Source organism: Empidonax traillii, unplaced genomic scaffold (genome assembly GCF_003031625.1).
Source record: "Empidonax traillii isolate 1590-97213 ecotype Southwest subspecies unplaced genomic scaffold, ASM303162v1 scaffold178:size2223814, whole genome shotgun sequence".
NCBI classification, from domain to species: Eukaryota; Metazoa; Chordata; class Aves; order Passeriformes; family Tyrannidae; genus Empidonax; species Empidonax traillii.
In genome coordinates, this window is record NW_020955371.1 from 893,708 (window position 1) to 910,636 (window position 16,929).

Consider the following 16,929-nt stretch of genomic DNA (forward strand, 5'->3'; position numbering starts at 1 on the left):
TCTTGGTATGGAATAATTTAATGCATTTTGCTCAAACATTAGCAACACAAGAGAAAACTGTCTCATGTTACTATCAAAAAGGTATTGTAGATGCTGGCATTGCAGAGAGCAATCTCTCTGAAGCATAGATATATAACCATTTGTATGGTGGTTATATATAACCGTGTATAATTATTAAATGTGTGCCTTTCCAATCCAGGTTAAAGGAGATTGTCTTGATGATTTAATTGCATCTGGTAATTCATCCTATCTGTCCTAATGCACTGTTCCTCCTCTTGAAGTAATGACAGAAGTTGTCATGCACGTCTTATTTCAATTTTCCATAATGCTTCATTAAAAATGTTACATGTTTATATAAGTTCAGGGAAAAAAAAACCTGCACTTTGGTATTTTCTTGATTATTTTTTTTCTTTAATGTTGCTTTGTAGAAACAGATACAATGGCAATATAGTCAACATCAAGTAGACATGTGTACTAGAGAACTGCCTGAAGTCTAGGTCAAGTACAGGTTTGAAATGTTTGTTGTTGTTTGCTCTGCTTGACTATCCTTCTCTGGTGATTCTTAATCAGGGAAATGAATTCTGTGCAGCACAATTCAGTTGGTTCTGTACCTGCAATGATTATTGGAATTCAGTTAATATATTCAGGTGTGGAAAACAATTGACAGCACAGTCTTGAGTTGTATGTCTAATACTGTTATTTGAAACTATGCATATCTACACACAGATGCATGCTGTACATCCACAAAGTGCATATCAATTTCTTTTTGTAGGAGTCAACCAAGGTTTCCGAGTTAAACCCTAATGCAAAGGTGTGGGGAAATCATATGTTACACTTGGAAGCAAGTGGTGCCACTGATGGTAGTGTGAGCAAAACGTGGGAAGAAATACCTGACCAACCTCCAGATTCTTGTAAAGAAGGTATGAATGACATTTTCTAGCTGTTGCTCAAGCAAAAGTTAGAATCCAGTGCAGAATTTTCTCAATTTTAGTTTTCTGTTTTAAAATAATTTAACCAAATGTGTAAGCAACTTTAATTCAGATTTAGGGTTAACTGTGAAGTCACAGTGATTAGAAAGAATGCTTTCTGAGTGTTTGTCATCTGTGCTGCAGGACTGGATGCCAACGGTGATGGTGACAAAAAGCATCAGAATGCAGTGCTGACAGAGCTGCCGGAGCCGTCACCAGCTGTGTCGGTGTCAGACCAGACAGATATGAACCCTTTGACTCTCGATCATTCTGAGTATGAGTCTATGCATGAAACCACCCAGACAGGTAAGAGAAAACTAATACTTGCTTGGACTTGCTTTTGAAAGAAATAGTCACGTGTTTTGAGTTGAACAGTGAACATCTAAAAATACCCCAAAAGCCCCCCGAACTACGACATTTTTGTTGTTCAATATATGCTGTAAACAGGCCCTAGAAAATCCTGTCTTAGGATATTTGGAGATCAGTCTCATCCTGGTATAAGTCTTATGAGATGCTGCACAAATGTTCTGGGTTTAAGTGAGTATTTTCTGGAACATGATTTTGAATGAAAATCCCTGGTGAAGATATTTACATTTAGATATCTACCAGTTTAAGCTGCATGTTCTAGTTGGGTCAGGTAATGAGGTGAGATTCACATAGGGTTTGTGTCTCAAGTAATAATGTAATGTGTGAAAAGACCAGTCCAGAAATGCTAAAATAAGCAACGTTTTAGTCTAACTTCTTTGCATTCTTATTTAATGAACTTTTGGGAATTTTTTTTCAGTGCAACTGTTCGTAGCTGTAGTCTATACCAGATGGTATGTTTTAAGAACTTTCTGGAAAGTAGCATAGAGATTTAGCCATGCTTATATTTCACTGAAAGGGACAGAAGGTCTGCAAGATGCATGTGGGCTTACTACTTGAACTGAGATGAGGGATAGGAAGGAGAGGAAAATGTGCTGGGTGTTTCTTGAGATTCACGGGAGGTCTGTTCCTTGTTCATTGTGCTTAGCTGATTTTATAACATGTATTTAAAATTACCAGAAGAGCATCCATAATAGCTGGAAATCAAGACAACTACAATCAGACACAGTTGTGGCATCATCCTTGCTTATGTTGAAAAACTGAAAGGTCTCTCTGACTCCACTTAAGGGTACTGTTGGGAAATATTAAGTCATAACTGGATGGCAAATAGAAAATTGTATTAAAGATGCCTCACAGTCTAAAAGGAACAGTGTTCTTCACACTAGTGTTAAAACTTGTCAGCATGTTCTTTATGTGCCCAAAATAGTTAACTTTTAACAAGAGTCAGATAGTATTGTAAGCAGCTGAGCAGCACATTGGATCTGTTCTGTCTGATGAATAGTGACACACGTGGTCCCATATCTGAAGTCTGATTTTTAATTTTTAATAACTATTTTTTAAAATACATATAATTTTGGTCCTTGCTAGGTTTTGGGCAAGAAAGAAAGGGCAGATGGGGAAGGAAAATAGTGGGTAGAACATAAGTATATATCTCAGGTGTTGGCATTATCTTATTCAGAGTAGAACACATGAAGGACAGCGTGGTGGGAGGAAATTAGAAGTTGCTTTAGGAAGAAGAATGGTTAAGGAAAGCTGAAGAAAAGGATGAAAGTTACTAAAAGGAAGGGTGTAGAGGGCAATACTTTTAAAAAATCTAATTTACACACATATATATTAAATAACATGTTACTAGATGTTTTATAAATCTCTAAAAGCCACACTAAACTTCTAATCTTTAAACAGTTCTCCCACTGGCACAATTAGTTTAACCTCTACTGATATTAGTATATTGGGTCTAATTTAAAATGAACATAAAATCCATCTTTTCCATGTGATAATTTTGAAACTCCCAAGTATAAGAAAAAGATTAATTTTGCCTTCTTAACTGATTGTCAGTTACACATCTGTTCTTTGTAGACTGTGTATCTGCTGATATTTTATAATCTCATTTCTGGAACTCTTTCCTGAGTTAGTGTATTGGTAATTTTGAGTGAGGACTGGAGTATGGGGTGTCTCCGTTGCATTGCTCGCTTGCTGCATTAGTCAGGGTTTAGTCAGCTAGAGATGGGTTAGCTTCCTGAGAATGGAAGACAGACCTGTGAACTAAATCAATTTAGTATTTACTTCAAGATGGGCATGTAGCTGTTCTTCTAAAATGCTTCAGATTTTCATGTATTTAGAGAACAGAGTGAAATCAGACATATTTTCTCTGTCTTAAATAAAAAGTGTTCTCCTGCAGTTTTGGTGGTTGGTGAACTAATACATAATGAACGTCTATTGAATCTGAAAATTTGTTACTAGTTATATAGTGAGTAATAGACATGATGGTTTGATTAAAATATCTATTGTGTAATACAGCAGAACTACATTTTAAAATGAAGTGTTTCAATTAATAGGTGGAAATGAGCAGTTGCAGCCAGAAGGTCAGGAAGATTTACGAGAATTACTGAAAAAGACACTGGAATTCTGTTTATCTAGGTATGTATATCCGTAAACATAGCAAACTTTAGGATAACTAACAAGGCCCAGTACCTAACTTGGGATGTGTGTTCATATATTTCTCATCTGTCACTTAAAACTAAAGTGGAAAGGATGAGAATTTGGGGAAATGAATATGCTAATTTCGGAGTATCATATTGATGTACCTCTTAAAGCTTACATGAAACCTAAAGCATAAACTAGCAAATATGTTCATTTGAAGTGAGAGTAGTTACAAGCAATTACAGATCAGATGAATTTTTATGACCTTTACTGGGTTTGGGGTTTTTTGCAAATTAAAGCTGAGAAACTTAAGCTTTATTTAAGCCGATGATTTTAATTAGTTAGTGAAAATGCTGAAGGAATCTGCCTTCTACTACGTAATGAGTTTTTGTTTCAAGTTCGTTGGAAAGAGTTGTATCTGTGACACTTCTCCATTTTTATTTTTTTCTCCCAACAGAGAAAATCTTGCCAGTGACATGTACCTTATATCACAGATGGACAGTGATCAGTATGTGCCAATAATGACCGTAGCAAACCTTGATCATGTCAAGAAACTCAGTACTGATATGGATTTGATTGTTGAAGTGCTGAGATGTAAGTAAAAGTTCCTCAATTTTAGAAAGCATTTTGGTTATTGCCATAGGACTATTCATCTGAATTTTCAGTCTCTTTCCTTTTTTAATGTATTGTAATAATAGGCCATTATTTTTCTGTAAAGCACTAAACAACCCAAGCAGCTTCCAGTTTAGACCATCACAGTTACAGAAGTGCAGTTTTATCAAATTATAGGTATTGGATAATGATCGTGCAAATGAGAACAATGTGAGTTTAAATTGTGGGACGTGGTGGGATAACTCATAATTGGAGGATCACAATGGATGTCTCAAGGCTGTTTAGTAAAGACAGGTGGAGAAGAAGAGATGGAGAAGTCACACTATCTTTTAAGGAGAATCTTGAATGTATAGAAGTCAACTACGTCAATTGTGGAAGCTCTGTGGAAAACCTCTGGGTCAAGACCAGAGGGGTTGTCTCCAAGGGGGGATCTTACAGTATCTCCAAACCAGGACAGTAAGACCAACAAAGCAGTATTTGGGTGACTTAAGCAAGTTTTGGGTCAACCAAACCTGGTTCTTACAGGTGACTTCAACTTCTCAGACATTTGTAGGAAGAACAATACAGCAGCTCACACCATCCATCAGGTTTCTGGAATGTGTAGAGAATTGTTTTCCCATACAAGTGTCAGATGTGCAGACCAGGAATGAGGCATTGCTGGACTTGCTACTCAGAAACCAAGAAAACCTGCTTTGTAGTATCTCAGTGATAGCCTTGACTGCAGTAGTCACAGCACTGTGGGTTTTGAGGTCATGCTGAGCACACTGAGGGTTGGTACTAAGGTTTTAGATTTTAGAGAAGCAAACTTCAGCTTGTTCGGAGCACAGTTAGGAGGGATTCTATGGGAAGCTTCCATGAAAGATAAAGGAGCTAATGAGTGCTGGGAGTTCTCTCCTGGAAGCACAAAAACATTTCATCTCCTTTAAAGGTAAGGGAAGTAGGTGGATCAAGGGACCCCCTTGGCTTAACTCTGTGCCTTTGAGTCTGTTCAAAACAAGAGAGGCATACCAGAGATGGAAGAGTGGATGAATACCTGTTGAGAGCTACGAGGGCATTGCCAGGGTGTGTAGAGATGCAATTAGAAAAGCAAAAGCTCAACTCGAATTAAATTTGGCCAGAGATCTCAAAAACAACAAGAAAGGGTTCTTCAGGTATGTAAACAATGAGCAGAAACAGAAGGAAAATAATGACTCTCTGTTAAACAGGAGAGGTGAATTGGTCACCAGTGACACTGAAAAGGCACTTAAAAGCGGTGAAGAAATGTTACCAGCATTGTTGGGCCCCAGACCTTGGGAACAGGGTTGACCCAGGTTGATGTAAACACAGACCCACTGTCAGTGAAGGAAGAGTTGATGTGTGAACTATTTCAGGGGCTTGACCCCTACAAATTGATGGACCCTGACAAATATCCATCCATAGGTGTTAAGACAGCTGGCTGACATCATTGTGAGATCAATGATAATGGTGATTTCTATAATCTCTGAGAAGTTGTGGAGATTGAGGGATGTCCCAGAAGAGTGGAAGGCTTATGTTACCCCCATCTATTAGAAGGGCTTTAAGGAGGACCCAGGAAATTACATGCCCATCAGTCTTACTTCATTTCCTGCAAAAGTTATGAAACAAGTCTTCTTGGGGACCATCACAGGTCAAATGAAGCACCTGGTGGTAAAAAATCAGCATGGATTCACCAAGAGCAAATTGTGCTTGACAAACCTGATCACATTCTATGACAGAGACCTTATTGCCATATTCCAGTATTTAAAGAGTAGCTGCAAAGAACATGAAGACTCCTTTTATACAGAGTCACATGGTAAAGATGGGGGGTAATTGGTCCAAGTTACTTCTTGGGAGAATTGGACACAATTGGAAATTGGACACAAGAGGAAAGTTTTCCACAGTGAGAGAAATTAGCATTGGAATAATCTTCCCAAGGAAGTAGTGCGTTCCCCAACACTTGCATACTTTGAAGATACTACTTCAGCTGGACAGGGAGCTGGACCATCCTATCTAGACCATGTTTTTGCCAAGAAAGGTTTTACCAGAGTTCCAACCTGGTGTTCTTTCTTTGAATAATTTCTCAGGAAAGGCTAGTGGACGTTACCACTACAGTAAGAATCAAGAAAAGAACAGGACTCAATGTGTGCTTTAGAAGAAAAAGCTAATGAATTGGCAATTTCTACAGTGGAAGAGCATGAAAATTATAAGGAACATGTCTACTTGGTTTCATATGTTTGAAAGTGTTCTCAGTCATCGTCTGCATATTTCGTAGTGTTCAAAAATACTTGAAACTTTGCATTGCATAACTGTGTTCGCAGCATCTTTTGGTGTGCTAAGCTATTATGGTTGCTGACCTCTGAAATGCATTCCCGTCTCTTCTCTCCTAGCGTTGCCTTTAGTTCAAGTGGATGAGAAGGGGGAAAAAGTTAGGCCAAATCAGAATCGCTGTATTGTGATTTTACGTGAAGTACCCGAATCTACTCCCATTGAAGTAAGTGTTTCCTTGTTATGTAAAGAATACTTTTTGCGTTAGGATTTGGAAGTTAGATTTCTTCTAGATTTCAATAGGCGTGTTGCATTTCTTAACACACCTAGTTTCTCACAGCATTTCCTAAACTTAGTTTATTGTGTTTTCTTGGATAATAAATATGTTTATTAGGAGCGTGTTTCTCCTAGGAAGACTGTGGTAGGACCTGTAGCTCTGCAGGGGGCTGAGAAACTGAGACAGTGCTGGCTTTGGTAGAGGTGCCATCATTTTCTTGCATGCTGCCTTATCCGTGTGCACTTAGTGCTCAGATCCTTGGATAAATAGCAAAGACGAAGGAAGATAAGTCTTAGCCTAGAAAATGCCACTGTTGCACCTTGAAGCTTGTTCTGGTAAAGTACTTAAAGCTTTGCAAACGCTTCCATAATGCTGAGTTGAGAGCTGTAAATAAGTCACTTAAGGATCTCCACTGGCTTGTGGAACAAGTGCAACAGTGGAGAACTTGATTCTTTGAAAGATCCTCAATGCAACTCTGAAGTAGGTGGGACTATGACTAATGGGAATATTAGAAAAAATCGTGGGGCTGTTGATTAGACCATCTTGACTTTTCAAAAGGGGAGAGAAGGCACAGATTCTTGATGAGTAGATATTTTATTTTCTCCTCTATTTAATTTTACAAGGAAGACTAAAGATTCTGAAAGAGTTGCTCTTCTTGATAGTCTTCAGACAAAAATCAAAGTACTGCAGTTTAAAAACGTACAACAAAAAAGTAAGTGGCCTTAACAAATAGGAACATGATAAAATGAATTGGAAGGAAGAAGTTGGATATTTGCTATGTACGTAGCTTAAAGATAATAGCCTCTTCTAACTTTCCAAGTCAAGTGAAACCTTTCAAAGGCTGCCTAGGTTTTAGTGTTGTGGATTTTTTTTTAATATTTATTTTTTTTACTACTGTCATCAGTTTGTCACATTGGATGCGTTACCACTGGGTGGTCACTCTTAAAAGTTTGAGACAAAGTTCTGAGGAGTCTTTATTTTCAAAAGAGTTGGTCTCAAGTGAAGTGTTTTATACATTGTGTTTAAATTTGCCAGACTGAAAAACATCTAGACTTGACTGGCCAGATTTAATAGCCTGTGTTTTCTGGTACAGCAGTATCAGACAACAAAGTTCCAGAATACTCTAAGGCCTCCCAAGTTGTATTCCCTTTTTGATGCTGCTCTCCTCAACTCCACGAGAAAAACAAAAAACAGGCAAATAAATAAAAACAACTATGAAGTCCAAGGTGTGTGTTTGCTCTAGAAACTAGCTGATTATGTTTGAGGTAACATAAACCCTGTTTCAAACATGTGAATCTGTAGGCATTTGAGCTGAAGCTTATCTCCAGGTTTCTGCTGAAAGGGCAGAATTCTCCTGTCCCGTGCCGTATGCACAGATTTTTGTGAGGCTCCATGGTTTTGGGAACAGGGGAGAGGTGGACATCTTTCTGCACTTGATGCCAAGGTTAAATGTCTGTCTATGACCTAAGTAGTTTATCTCTCCTTATTTAAAGGGAGCAGGCAACTTCTCATGCATTATGGCCTTAGTGCTTGTTTGAATTCCTCCTAGCTAGCATGGAAATTATAGAGAGCAATTGCTGCTGGAGGTGTTCTGAACTCCTCAGTTCTGTTCTGTAAGCCTGAAAGTACTTTCTCACTTTCTTGCTTGGAGTTCCAAAGTTTAGCACTTCAAATTGATGTTTTCATCTCTCCATTCTTTTTTTTTTTTTTTTTTATTCCACCCTTTTCTCTACCTCATTATCAAACCGCTTTCTTCAGGAGGTTGAAGCACTTTTCAAAGGAGACAATTTGCCTAAGTTCATCAACTGTGAGTTTGCCTATAATGACAATTGGTTCATCACATTTGAATCGGAAGCTGATGCACAGCAGGTAACACTATTTTTTGAAGCATATTAGAATGTAACAGTAAACAAGAATGAGATGAGGGTGAATTGACAGGTCTTAAACAGTATTACAAATGTGTAACAATGTTAAAAGGGTAATACCCAAACCTCTGAGCTAGTATTGAGTTTTCAGTACTATTAACCATAACTCCTGAGAGTTTTATCTTGTTCATCTCTATCATTGGTGTCCTGGCCAAAGCTATGATTTTTTTGTACAGAGAACATTGATATTTTGGGTGAAGCATTGAAGTGCTTCAGTCATAAGCATTAAAGTCCTGTTTTAGTGCTACTGAAGCACTTCTGCAGTGATAATTTAAATCTTGCTTAATGCAGATTATATATGAGAGTTTTTTATGGTGTAACATTAGCAGGCACTCCAGGAATTATTGTTAGCCTTAGCCTTGTCAAAATTTGAGTTTCCTGTGTTTAAATTATATGTGACAAATATGGTAATTAATTTTTTTAAAGGCTTACAGATACCTTAGAGAAGAAGTGAAAACTTTCCAAGGAAAACCAATTAAGGTAAACAGAGCTTTATGGGGTTTGGGGGGAAGCTTGTGGGTATGTTCTGGTTTTTGTGGCATTCACTGTGTTCTCCAATATAAATTTAAGTGGTGCAGTCTCAGGAGCCATGTGACCTAGAGTTGGGTTTTGAAATGTAGCACATGCTGTGCTACTTCTGCTTTTCCTCCTTTCTGACAGTGGCATATCCAGCCCAGCATCAGACAGCAGGGAAGCATTCAGCTGCTGCTGCTGTCCTTGAAGGAGAAAGCAGTTACTGACAAGTGTCCATTTAAAATTTGAGAGCTGCTAATTTGAACCATCCTGATTTCATTTCAAAGGCCACTGTAGTAAATAACCTCATCTCCTTTGCAGGCAAGGATAAAAGCAAAGGCAATAGCTATAAACACATTTTTGCCAAAGAATGGATATAGACCTCTGGATATGAACCTCTACACGCAGCAGCGTTACACAACATCCTTTTACATACCTCCAGTATACAGTCCCCAGCAGCACTTCCCATTGTACAGCTTAATTGGCCCACAGACCTGGTCAGCCACGCACAGCTACCTTGACCCTTCATTGGTAAGTTTCCTGATTGTGAAAGAATTCTGTTTTTTTCAGTTAGTCTTATTTTCTTAAGAATTACTGGTGTGTAGGAAGTATATGAGTCCTGAAGAGGGGAGTTTAAGATTCTAATTCTTCTTGAAAAACAGTTTCAGAATCCTTCCCATGGTATACAAAGATGGATTATTTGAAAATTGTATGTGGTCTCAAGCTGGAATGTGATTCTTTTTGAGGCAGTTCTTTAGTCAAGGTTATTAATGAAGCATTACCAAAAGAAAGTAAGAATTTCTTTTAGCTGTGGTTGAAAGCTTCTTTAGAAATCAGATCTTCAGAATATGTATATGAATACCAGAAAAAGCAATTCTGATATGAACAGAATAAACTTAATAGAATCAGATAGCTAAGGGTATTGTGGTATCTTGATCTTCTAGAGGAAATTAGGCTCTAGGTTGACATGCTGAATTACGCTATTTGTCATGTTCTTAAAGCAAAATATTTTTTGTGCTAAAGAAATCTCTTTTGGCAATAAAAAAATAAAATTACTTTTGCTAATTACAAAAATCACTGTTAAATTGCCTTTTTTTTTTTTCTTGAAGAGGCTATTGATAAGCCTTATAGCTAGAGTGATAGCAATAATCCTTATATATTCTAATGGGACACTCTTTCATCCTGGAATCCTGCTTCCATCTTCTTCATTGTGGCAGTCCTATCAGAATTACCTTGGCCCCTTTAGTCTGCTTTTGTTATTCCACAAAAACTAACATGGACATAGTTTCCTCTAATGACTGGGAGGCTCAGGTTTCCTAGCTGGAGCCTCTTTCTTCCCTCTGGAAATGCCTCTTTACCTGCAGCTTAAAAAAACGACGGTAGCAATGCTAAAAATTAGCAGTTCTTTTGAGGTTTTTTTTGGCAGAGGGTTAAGGTGTCCTTGAACAAACTTGAGCAAACTTCTTGTGTACTGAATAGCAAGCTAATTAAAAAGTTGGTGTGCTAAAGACTTCACAGGCAGGAAACTCAATCAGAGCCCTTGCAGGGGAAGGCTTTCGTGGAGGATGAAGAATGCAGTGGCAACAAGGTAGCATAGTGAGCAATGTTATTCCCAGAGAAAGCTACCTTTTTAAGAAGCAATGAATATGAATGTTCCTCTAGGTAAACTGACTACTGCACAGTCTGAAGTAGCTGGATTAGGCTGCTGTAGAAGACATAGATTAATTGGCCACAGCACACTATGTACCTACCTTATGTTATCCTGGAACTTCTTGTATTCCAGAAAACTCACTAGTCCTGTCCTTTGGAGAAGACATTACAAGTTTGCCAGCGTTAAAGATCTCATACCTTTCTTAGTCAAAACAGAAAATTAACTATCTGAGCTTTACCTCCCACTGTTTTGCAGTGTATTGTCATTGGTTAGTTGCATTTTTATGTACATGAATGTAACGTGATGTTTCTTGATTCTTTTGTAGGAAGAGCTATATTTGAATAGAAATCACTTGAGGAGAACAGGGACCATGAGGAGCCATGACACAGGAATAATTTTCATGAGACAGGGTTATAGTTTGCATGTAGAGACTTATATGAAAATATTGTGGATTTGATCCCTGTATGGGCAATTCTCTTAGGAGATGGCCTTGTGATCCTTGTGAGTCCCTTGCAACTCAGGGTATTCTGAGAATTCTGTGCTCTCTGTAGCAGAAGTTTCTCTCTCCTGCTTCAGCAGAAGCACTAAAAGTGCTTTCTATGGTCTCTAATTTGAGATTGAATACACTCAGTAGTGTGGCCATACTGTTTTTGTTCTGAAACTAGAATATGGCAACACGTGTCCTCAGTTTTAAAACTACCTAATTCTTCATCATATACTTTATAGTATTTGAGAAAATATCTAGTTTGTCCTGCTTGGGTAAAAAAAAAAAAATTCAAAAGAAAGTATGTTTCAGCAGGTGACTTCTGTGGAGATGCTTTTGGTATTATTGGAAAATGAAAAAAACAAACAAACATTTTTTTCTTCCAAAAGGATCATCTATCATTATAAAGAAAGAAGAGTTGAACATTGCTTAGGTCTCTTTAAGCAGTGAGTTAAACTTGTTTTCCTTTAGTATGTTTAGTGTCTTCTCGTTATTCAGGCTCAGTAGTTGCTTACGAGCTTTTATGGAATTTTGCAGCATTCAAGTTGTAACTCTGAAACCAGAAAGTACTTCAAAGCAGTATTTTGATGAAACTCTGTTCCTCAAAGAGCTTTGTTACACTCCTAATGGCCTTTCTGTGGAGTCTGAGGTTGCATTTGCTGTCATGCGTGCTGAGTTAGGCTAACAGTAGTTTGACATGACAACTTTGGTGTTAAATTTTCTTTTCCATCGATAAGTGATTTGTTTTAACTTCTGCAAGAAAGCTCAGTCAAGTTCAAAGATCCCTTTATAGGAAATGCTGTTACTCCCAGCTGTTTCTCATCATTTAATAAAGTATAGAAAGATTCTTAGTGTTCTGCATTGTAGTTATTTTCAGGGGGAGAGGAGCAGTGAGCATTTGCTGATGCTAACAATAACATTTCCTAAATGAAACTCACTTGTACATTTAAATAAAAAAGATAAAAGTGAGCTAGTGAGTTTGAACATGCTTCAGGTTTTGAGATATCCTGTTAATGCAAGACACTGATATGCACCCACGCCAGGAAATCTTTTGCTAATACTGCTTTTTCAGGCAAGAGGAAAGTATTTCACATGTGGAATAAGGTGGTAAGATAATGAAAAGCATCAGAGCTCCACTTAACATCCATTTATTCTCTGGGCTTTATTTAGGTATCACATGGCAGTTAAATGAGTAACTAAAAAGAATTTTTTTTCTTTTTAGGGAGGGATTCATATATGAATTGTAGGAAAAACAATTACAGACTATATAGATTAGAGGTTCTTTGACAAAGAGGTATCTCTGTACTCCAAAGTCCTGCATAGTATGGTGTGAAATAGAAGGAGAATTACTTAACTTAGCTCCAAGAATTTTGACTTGATGTTTTTTAACCCTCTTTAATTATCAGGAGTTGAATATGTGTAGTGGCTGTCTTCTCAAAAAAACAGCATTTGTAAGTTGGTTACAGGGCACTGGACAACTGCTTTATCGCTATTTGAGCCTATCTTTTAAGTCCTGTCCTGCATGGAATGATGTAAAATACAGAGTTAAGAAAAAATAACACTGATTTTCTTTATAGTGATGAACATGCAATATGTTTGGGTTTTTTTAGGTAACGCCATTTCCAAATACTGGATTTATCAATGGATTCACATCTCCAACCTTCAAGCCTGCTGCTTCTCCATTGACAACACTCAGACAATATCCTCCCAGGAACAGGCAAGTTCAGCTGTCTTTTGACAACATACATAACTCTTGTATTATCTGGCACGTGGGGTTTTCATCTGCTTATATTAGTAACACCAGCTAACTTGAGGTTACTTGTGAAACTGAAACTGGTGCGAGGTTAAGTGAGGTGAAAGGGCAGATGGTGCTCCCGTTGTTAACTGTGTTTCAAAATGTAAATGGACAGTCTGAAAGCTGAGAACTTGTCTGTTCCATGATTTAGGGTATTCAGCTGAAAATATTCTGAAAGATGACATGATCAGCAGGATTATTCATATAGTATTTTCCAGTTCAAGTGGGTTTTAGTAAAGGCTTAGTTGAAAATAGACAGTGAAAAGGTTAATTATGATAATTTACACGACCTGTTAAAATGAATGATGATCATTCTTGTACATGAAATACACAATAAAGGACTAAAGATCTTGCTTCTTCTGAATCCTGTGTACAGGCTTAGGCCTCAGAAGATCTCTCCTAGTATGTATGTTGAAATGACTTTTGAATTTATAGGAATCCTAGCAAGTCTCATATACGACATACAATACCCAGTGCAGAGAGGGGACCTGGGCTTCTAGACAGTCCTACAATATTCAACTTTTCTGCTGATCGTTTAATCAATGGCGTCAGGAGTCCACAGACGCGGCAGCCGGGACAAAGCAGGACACGGATGCAGAGTGCTACTACGAGTTACACCAAGAGGGAAGTAGGAACTGGGCGGATGGAACAGACCAGCGTTGACTCGTCTCCTGGACTGGGGAGAGGAAGGTGAGTGCTCTCTGGAGTTGTCTTCTGGACAGCCAAGTATTGCTGCTTTTAAACTGCTCTGTTCAGTGAAGAGGTGCGGTGTTGTCACTGTTTTTAATACTCCTTTAAGATGAGATTCTCCCCTCAAAGATAAAATCTTGGAAAGTACTTCCAAGGAAGTGTTAAATATAGAACAGGTGCGAAGTGGACTCGCATACTTTCCTTGCAGATGAGAATTATAAATGGCAACTGATGAACAGTGTACAACCATAAGATCTGATCCTTCCTCCTTTCTTCATCTGGTATAAGAAAGTTTTCGTATATTATTTACTTGACTTTAATGAGGAAGTTCTGCCCATTCCATTGTTCAGCAGTGCACCTGAACCTCTAGTAGCAGTGTCCATTTTTAACTTTTTCAGTTGAAAGATCAGAATTTTGACCAAATTTGACATAGACAGCAACAAAGACAGTGGATTGGTGTGGAGGGAGGAAAAAGGGCTACACACAACTAGGAAACTATTGTTATGTAGTTCTAAAAAGCAAAGAAACAAAACCCAAAACCAGCTATCCGGGGAGCTGAAAATTGGTGGTGACAAAATTGATGTGAGAATTTAGCAGAGTTATCTTGGAATTTTGTTAAATACAATGGGGTTCTAATAAGTGCTTTATAAAAGGATTGTGTGGCTTTGATAATGACTGTGTTTATGTCTCTTAAGTAAATCACATTTTGAGTGACTTACTGAATTGGAAGATAACTCGAGTGTTTTGCAGATGATCCTATTTTAGACTTGTATCATTGCAAAATTAAGTGGGGATTTTATGCAAGTACTGTAATACTTGTCTAAATCTAATTTACCAAATTGTGTTATAACTAATGGATGAAAGTATGATAAGAACTTAGGAAACAAGATTACTCAAACTATAGACTACAAAAAAGTTACAGGAATAATCAGTACTTAGATTTATATTCTGATGTTTCAGTATTGAATGCATTTAGAATAATAAAAGTCAAACAAAAAAACTTAAAAAATATATTGAAACCAAATGAAAATGTGTTGCACATTTTAAACTGCTGCTTGGAGGTGCTTTACCTGAAACAGGACTGGGGGAAAAGGGCTGAAAATGTTCTAATGGAGCTTTACCTGAACTGAAAATAGTAAGCTATATTTGAAAAGTTACATTGGTATTAAAAAAAAAATTCCTTAAACCTTTACTTTGGACGCTGTAATATTTTGTCTAGCCCTTCTATGTAACCAGCACTGAGATGCTTTTAACACAGCAATTACTTGTAACCAGTGTATTCTTATGCTGACTTGCATAAGATCTATGCCTTTATTTGAATGAGAGTTTTTCCTCAAAACATTTTTGAATAAACTGTCTAGAACAAAGGTGGATCAAATAGCAATTTGAATTAATTTCACTTGGTTTCATTAACTGCTTTCCATCCATTTGTAAGCAAGGTGTTGATATCTGCTTTTTTTCCCTTAGGAAAAACTCATATGGCTACCGGAAGAAAAGGGAGGACAAGTTTACAGTGAGTGTTTGTGGTCTTATTCATCTATAGTAAATGTAGGGTAACAAGGCAATAGTATGGATATTTGGTGGAATAGCAGATGGCAAAGTCAAAATTACTCTTACAGTAGCAAAAAATTTCCATTTTAGTGTTACTTTGTCAACTTACCGGTGTTCACATTTGGGGTGAGCTAAACAGCTAAACTGAAGTTCAAAACACTTGATACTTCATTATTATACATTCATGTAGATGGTAAAGGACATACATCCTAGTGTCATAATGTGTAGCACGAATATTAGTTATGAGGTGGTTCTGTTTCTTAAATGCCTCTTCAAGAGCCACTTGATAAGGTTATGCTGACACTACTGAAATATTGTGGTTTTGGTAAACTGAAATTCAAGGTTAATACCAAAATAACCTTGATACTTGAAAAGGCTGCACTAGACATGCTGTAGAAAAGAGTAAACTTTTTTTATAGGATTTAAGGTTTGATGTGATAAAACCAATAATTTCTCTGCAATTTGTTTTTGCCACATGTGGCATGTTCATGACATTGGACCAGATTATTTCCTTTATCATGTTACAGTTGTAAAGTAACATCACTGCATGAACCATAACTCTTCCTTAAGGATCTGGAATCATTGCATTTGTGTGTTTGGCTCCTGCTGTTGAGTAACCTTAGTGAACTTAGATAAAGGAGCATGAAGGTTTAGCAAGTGATTCCTTCCCTTTGGTTGCTTCTAGTTCTTGTCAAACTTCCCAAAGCCAGTGAGATCAGATTACATGTAGGGTTCCCTTCACTTCTTTCTTTAGCCCTTTCAAAACCGCTTGAATTTTTAGATTGAAGTTTTCCTATAAACTTTTTTCTGTACTTGAAAGAACAAGGAAGTGGTACAGGTTAGGTGTGTGAGTGACTGGAGTGAAAGGATTGCCTTGAACACTCTTACTGAGCAGAGTGGCACTTTCTGACTGAGCTGACTGCAAAGATTATTGTAACTCGGAGTATAAAAACAGGAAGACATGACTTCTCTGGAGACCCATGGTTCTCTTCTTCAGCACCAGGCTATAATTGCAACCTGTGCAGCCAGGTTCCTTCTAGTCTCTTCTGGCCCAGGAATCTTCAGTCTGTATTGTCCAGTGATGTACCTTGAGCAGAGGTGAGAGCTGCTGCACACACATGACCGTGTACGGTGGGAAGGAGCATACTTTGAAGCAAAAGATTAAAATTTGATCCCTTTAGACTGTGGAAATAATTGATTCCGGCATCCTAGTTCTTGTGTGATTGATGCCTTAGCCATTCGATAGTGTACACAGGACATCACTAAAACCAGTTGTATTTGAATGGAGTAATGACTTCTTTAGAAGATCTTTCTTTAAAAGGAAAAAAAATTAGAGAGTATGCATATTTGCATGAAAAAGAGCATGGAACTGTTTGATCAGATTGCTTCTGAGGCTACAGTCATAATTACTCAACTTGTAACAAAGTAACTTGAGAAATTTTATGCAATTAGTTTAAAATTCATTCAACTCCTCCCTCATCCTGCTAATTTAAGATGCTAATGCCATTTGACTCTTAATATGTTGGGGTTTTTAGACTCAACTGTGTAACTTTGTAACATACGAGCACTTTCTATTGCAGAACTGCAGTCCACTTTAAGAAAACCAAGTGCTATAATTTGAAGAATGATTCTTAGAAAAACCCAAGCTTTTCCTCTTGCAGTTTGAGCTGGATAAGTGTAGTCTCTCTCAGATGAC

At 37.5% G+C, this 16,929-nt stretch overlaps 1 protein-coding gene across 7 annotated transcripts in view; it reads left to right on the top strand.

The window, feature by feature from the left end:
• Positions 1-16,929, top strand: part of LARP4B (La ribonucleoprotein domain family member 4B) — a 58,168-nt gene that overhangs the window by 30,494 nt on the left and 10,745 nt on the right. For 5 of the 7 annotated variants that reach the window (XM_027886130.1, XM_027886131.1, XM_027886132.1 and 2 more), the window contains 11 exons: positions 773-920; positions 1,113-1,274; positions 3,389-3,470; positions 3,931-4,067; positions 6,470-6,573; positions 8,383-8,493; positions 8,976-9,029; positions 9,384-9,593; positions 12,808-12,914; positions 13,428-13,682; positions 15,150-15,195. In XM_027886130.1, coding sequence (XP_027741931.1) covers positions 773-920; positions 1,113-1,274; positions 3,389-3,470; positions 3,931-4,067; positions 6,470-6,573; positions 8,383-8,493; positions 8,976-9,029; positions 9,384-9,593; positions 12,808-12,914; positions 13,428-13,682; positions 15,150-15,195 — 1,416 coding nt within the window. Of the gene's footprint in view, positions 1-772; positions 921-1,112; positions 1,275-3,388; positions 3,471-3,930; positions 4,068-6,469; positions 6,574-8,382; positions 8,494-8,975; positions 9,030-9,383; positions 9,594-11,038; positions 11,560-12,807; positions 12,915-13,427; positions 13,683-15,149; positions 15,196-16,929 lie in introns of those variants that run through there. The other 2 variants (XM_027886127.1, XM_027886128.1) reach the window with 2 other exon arrangements.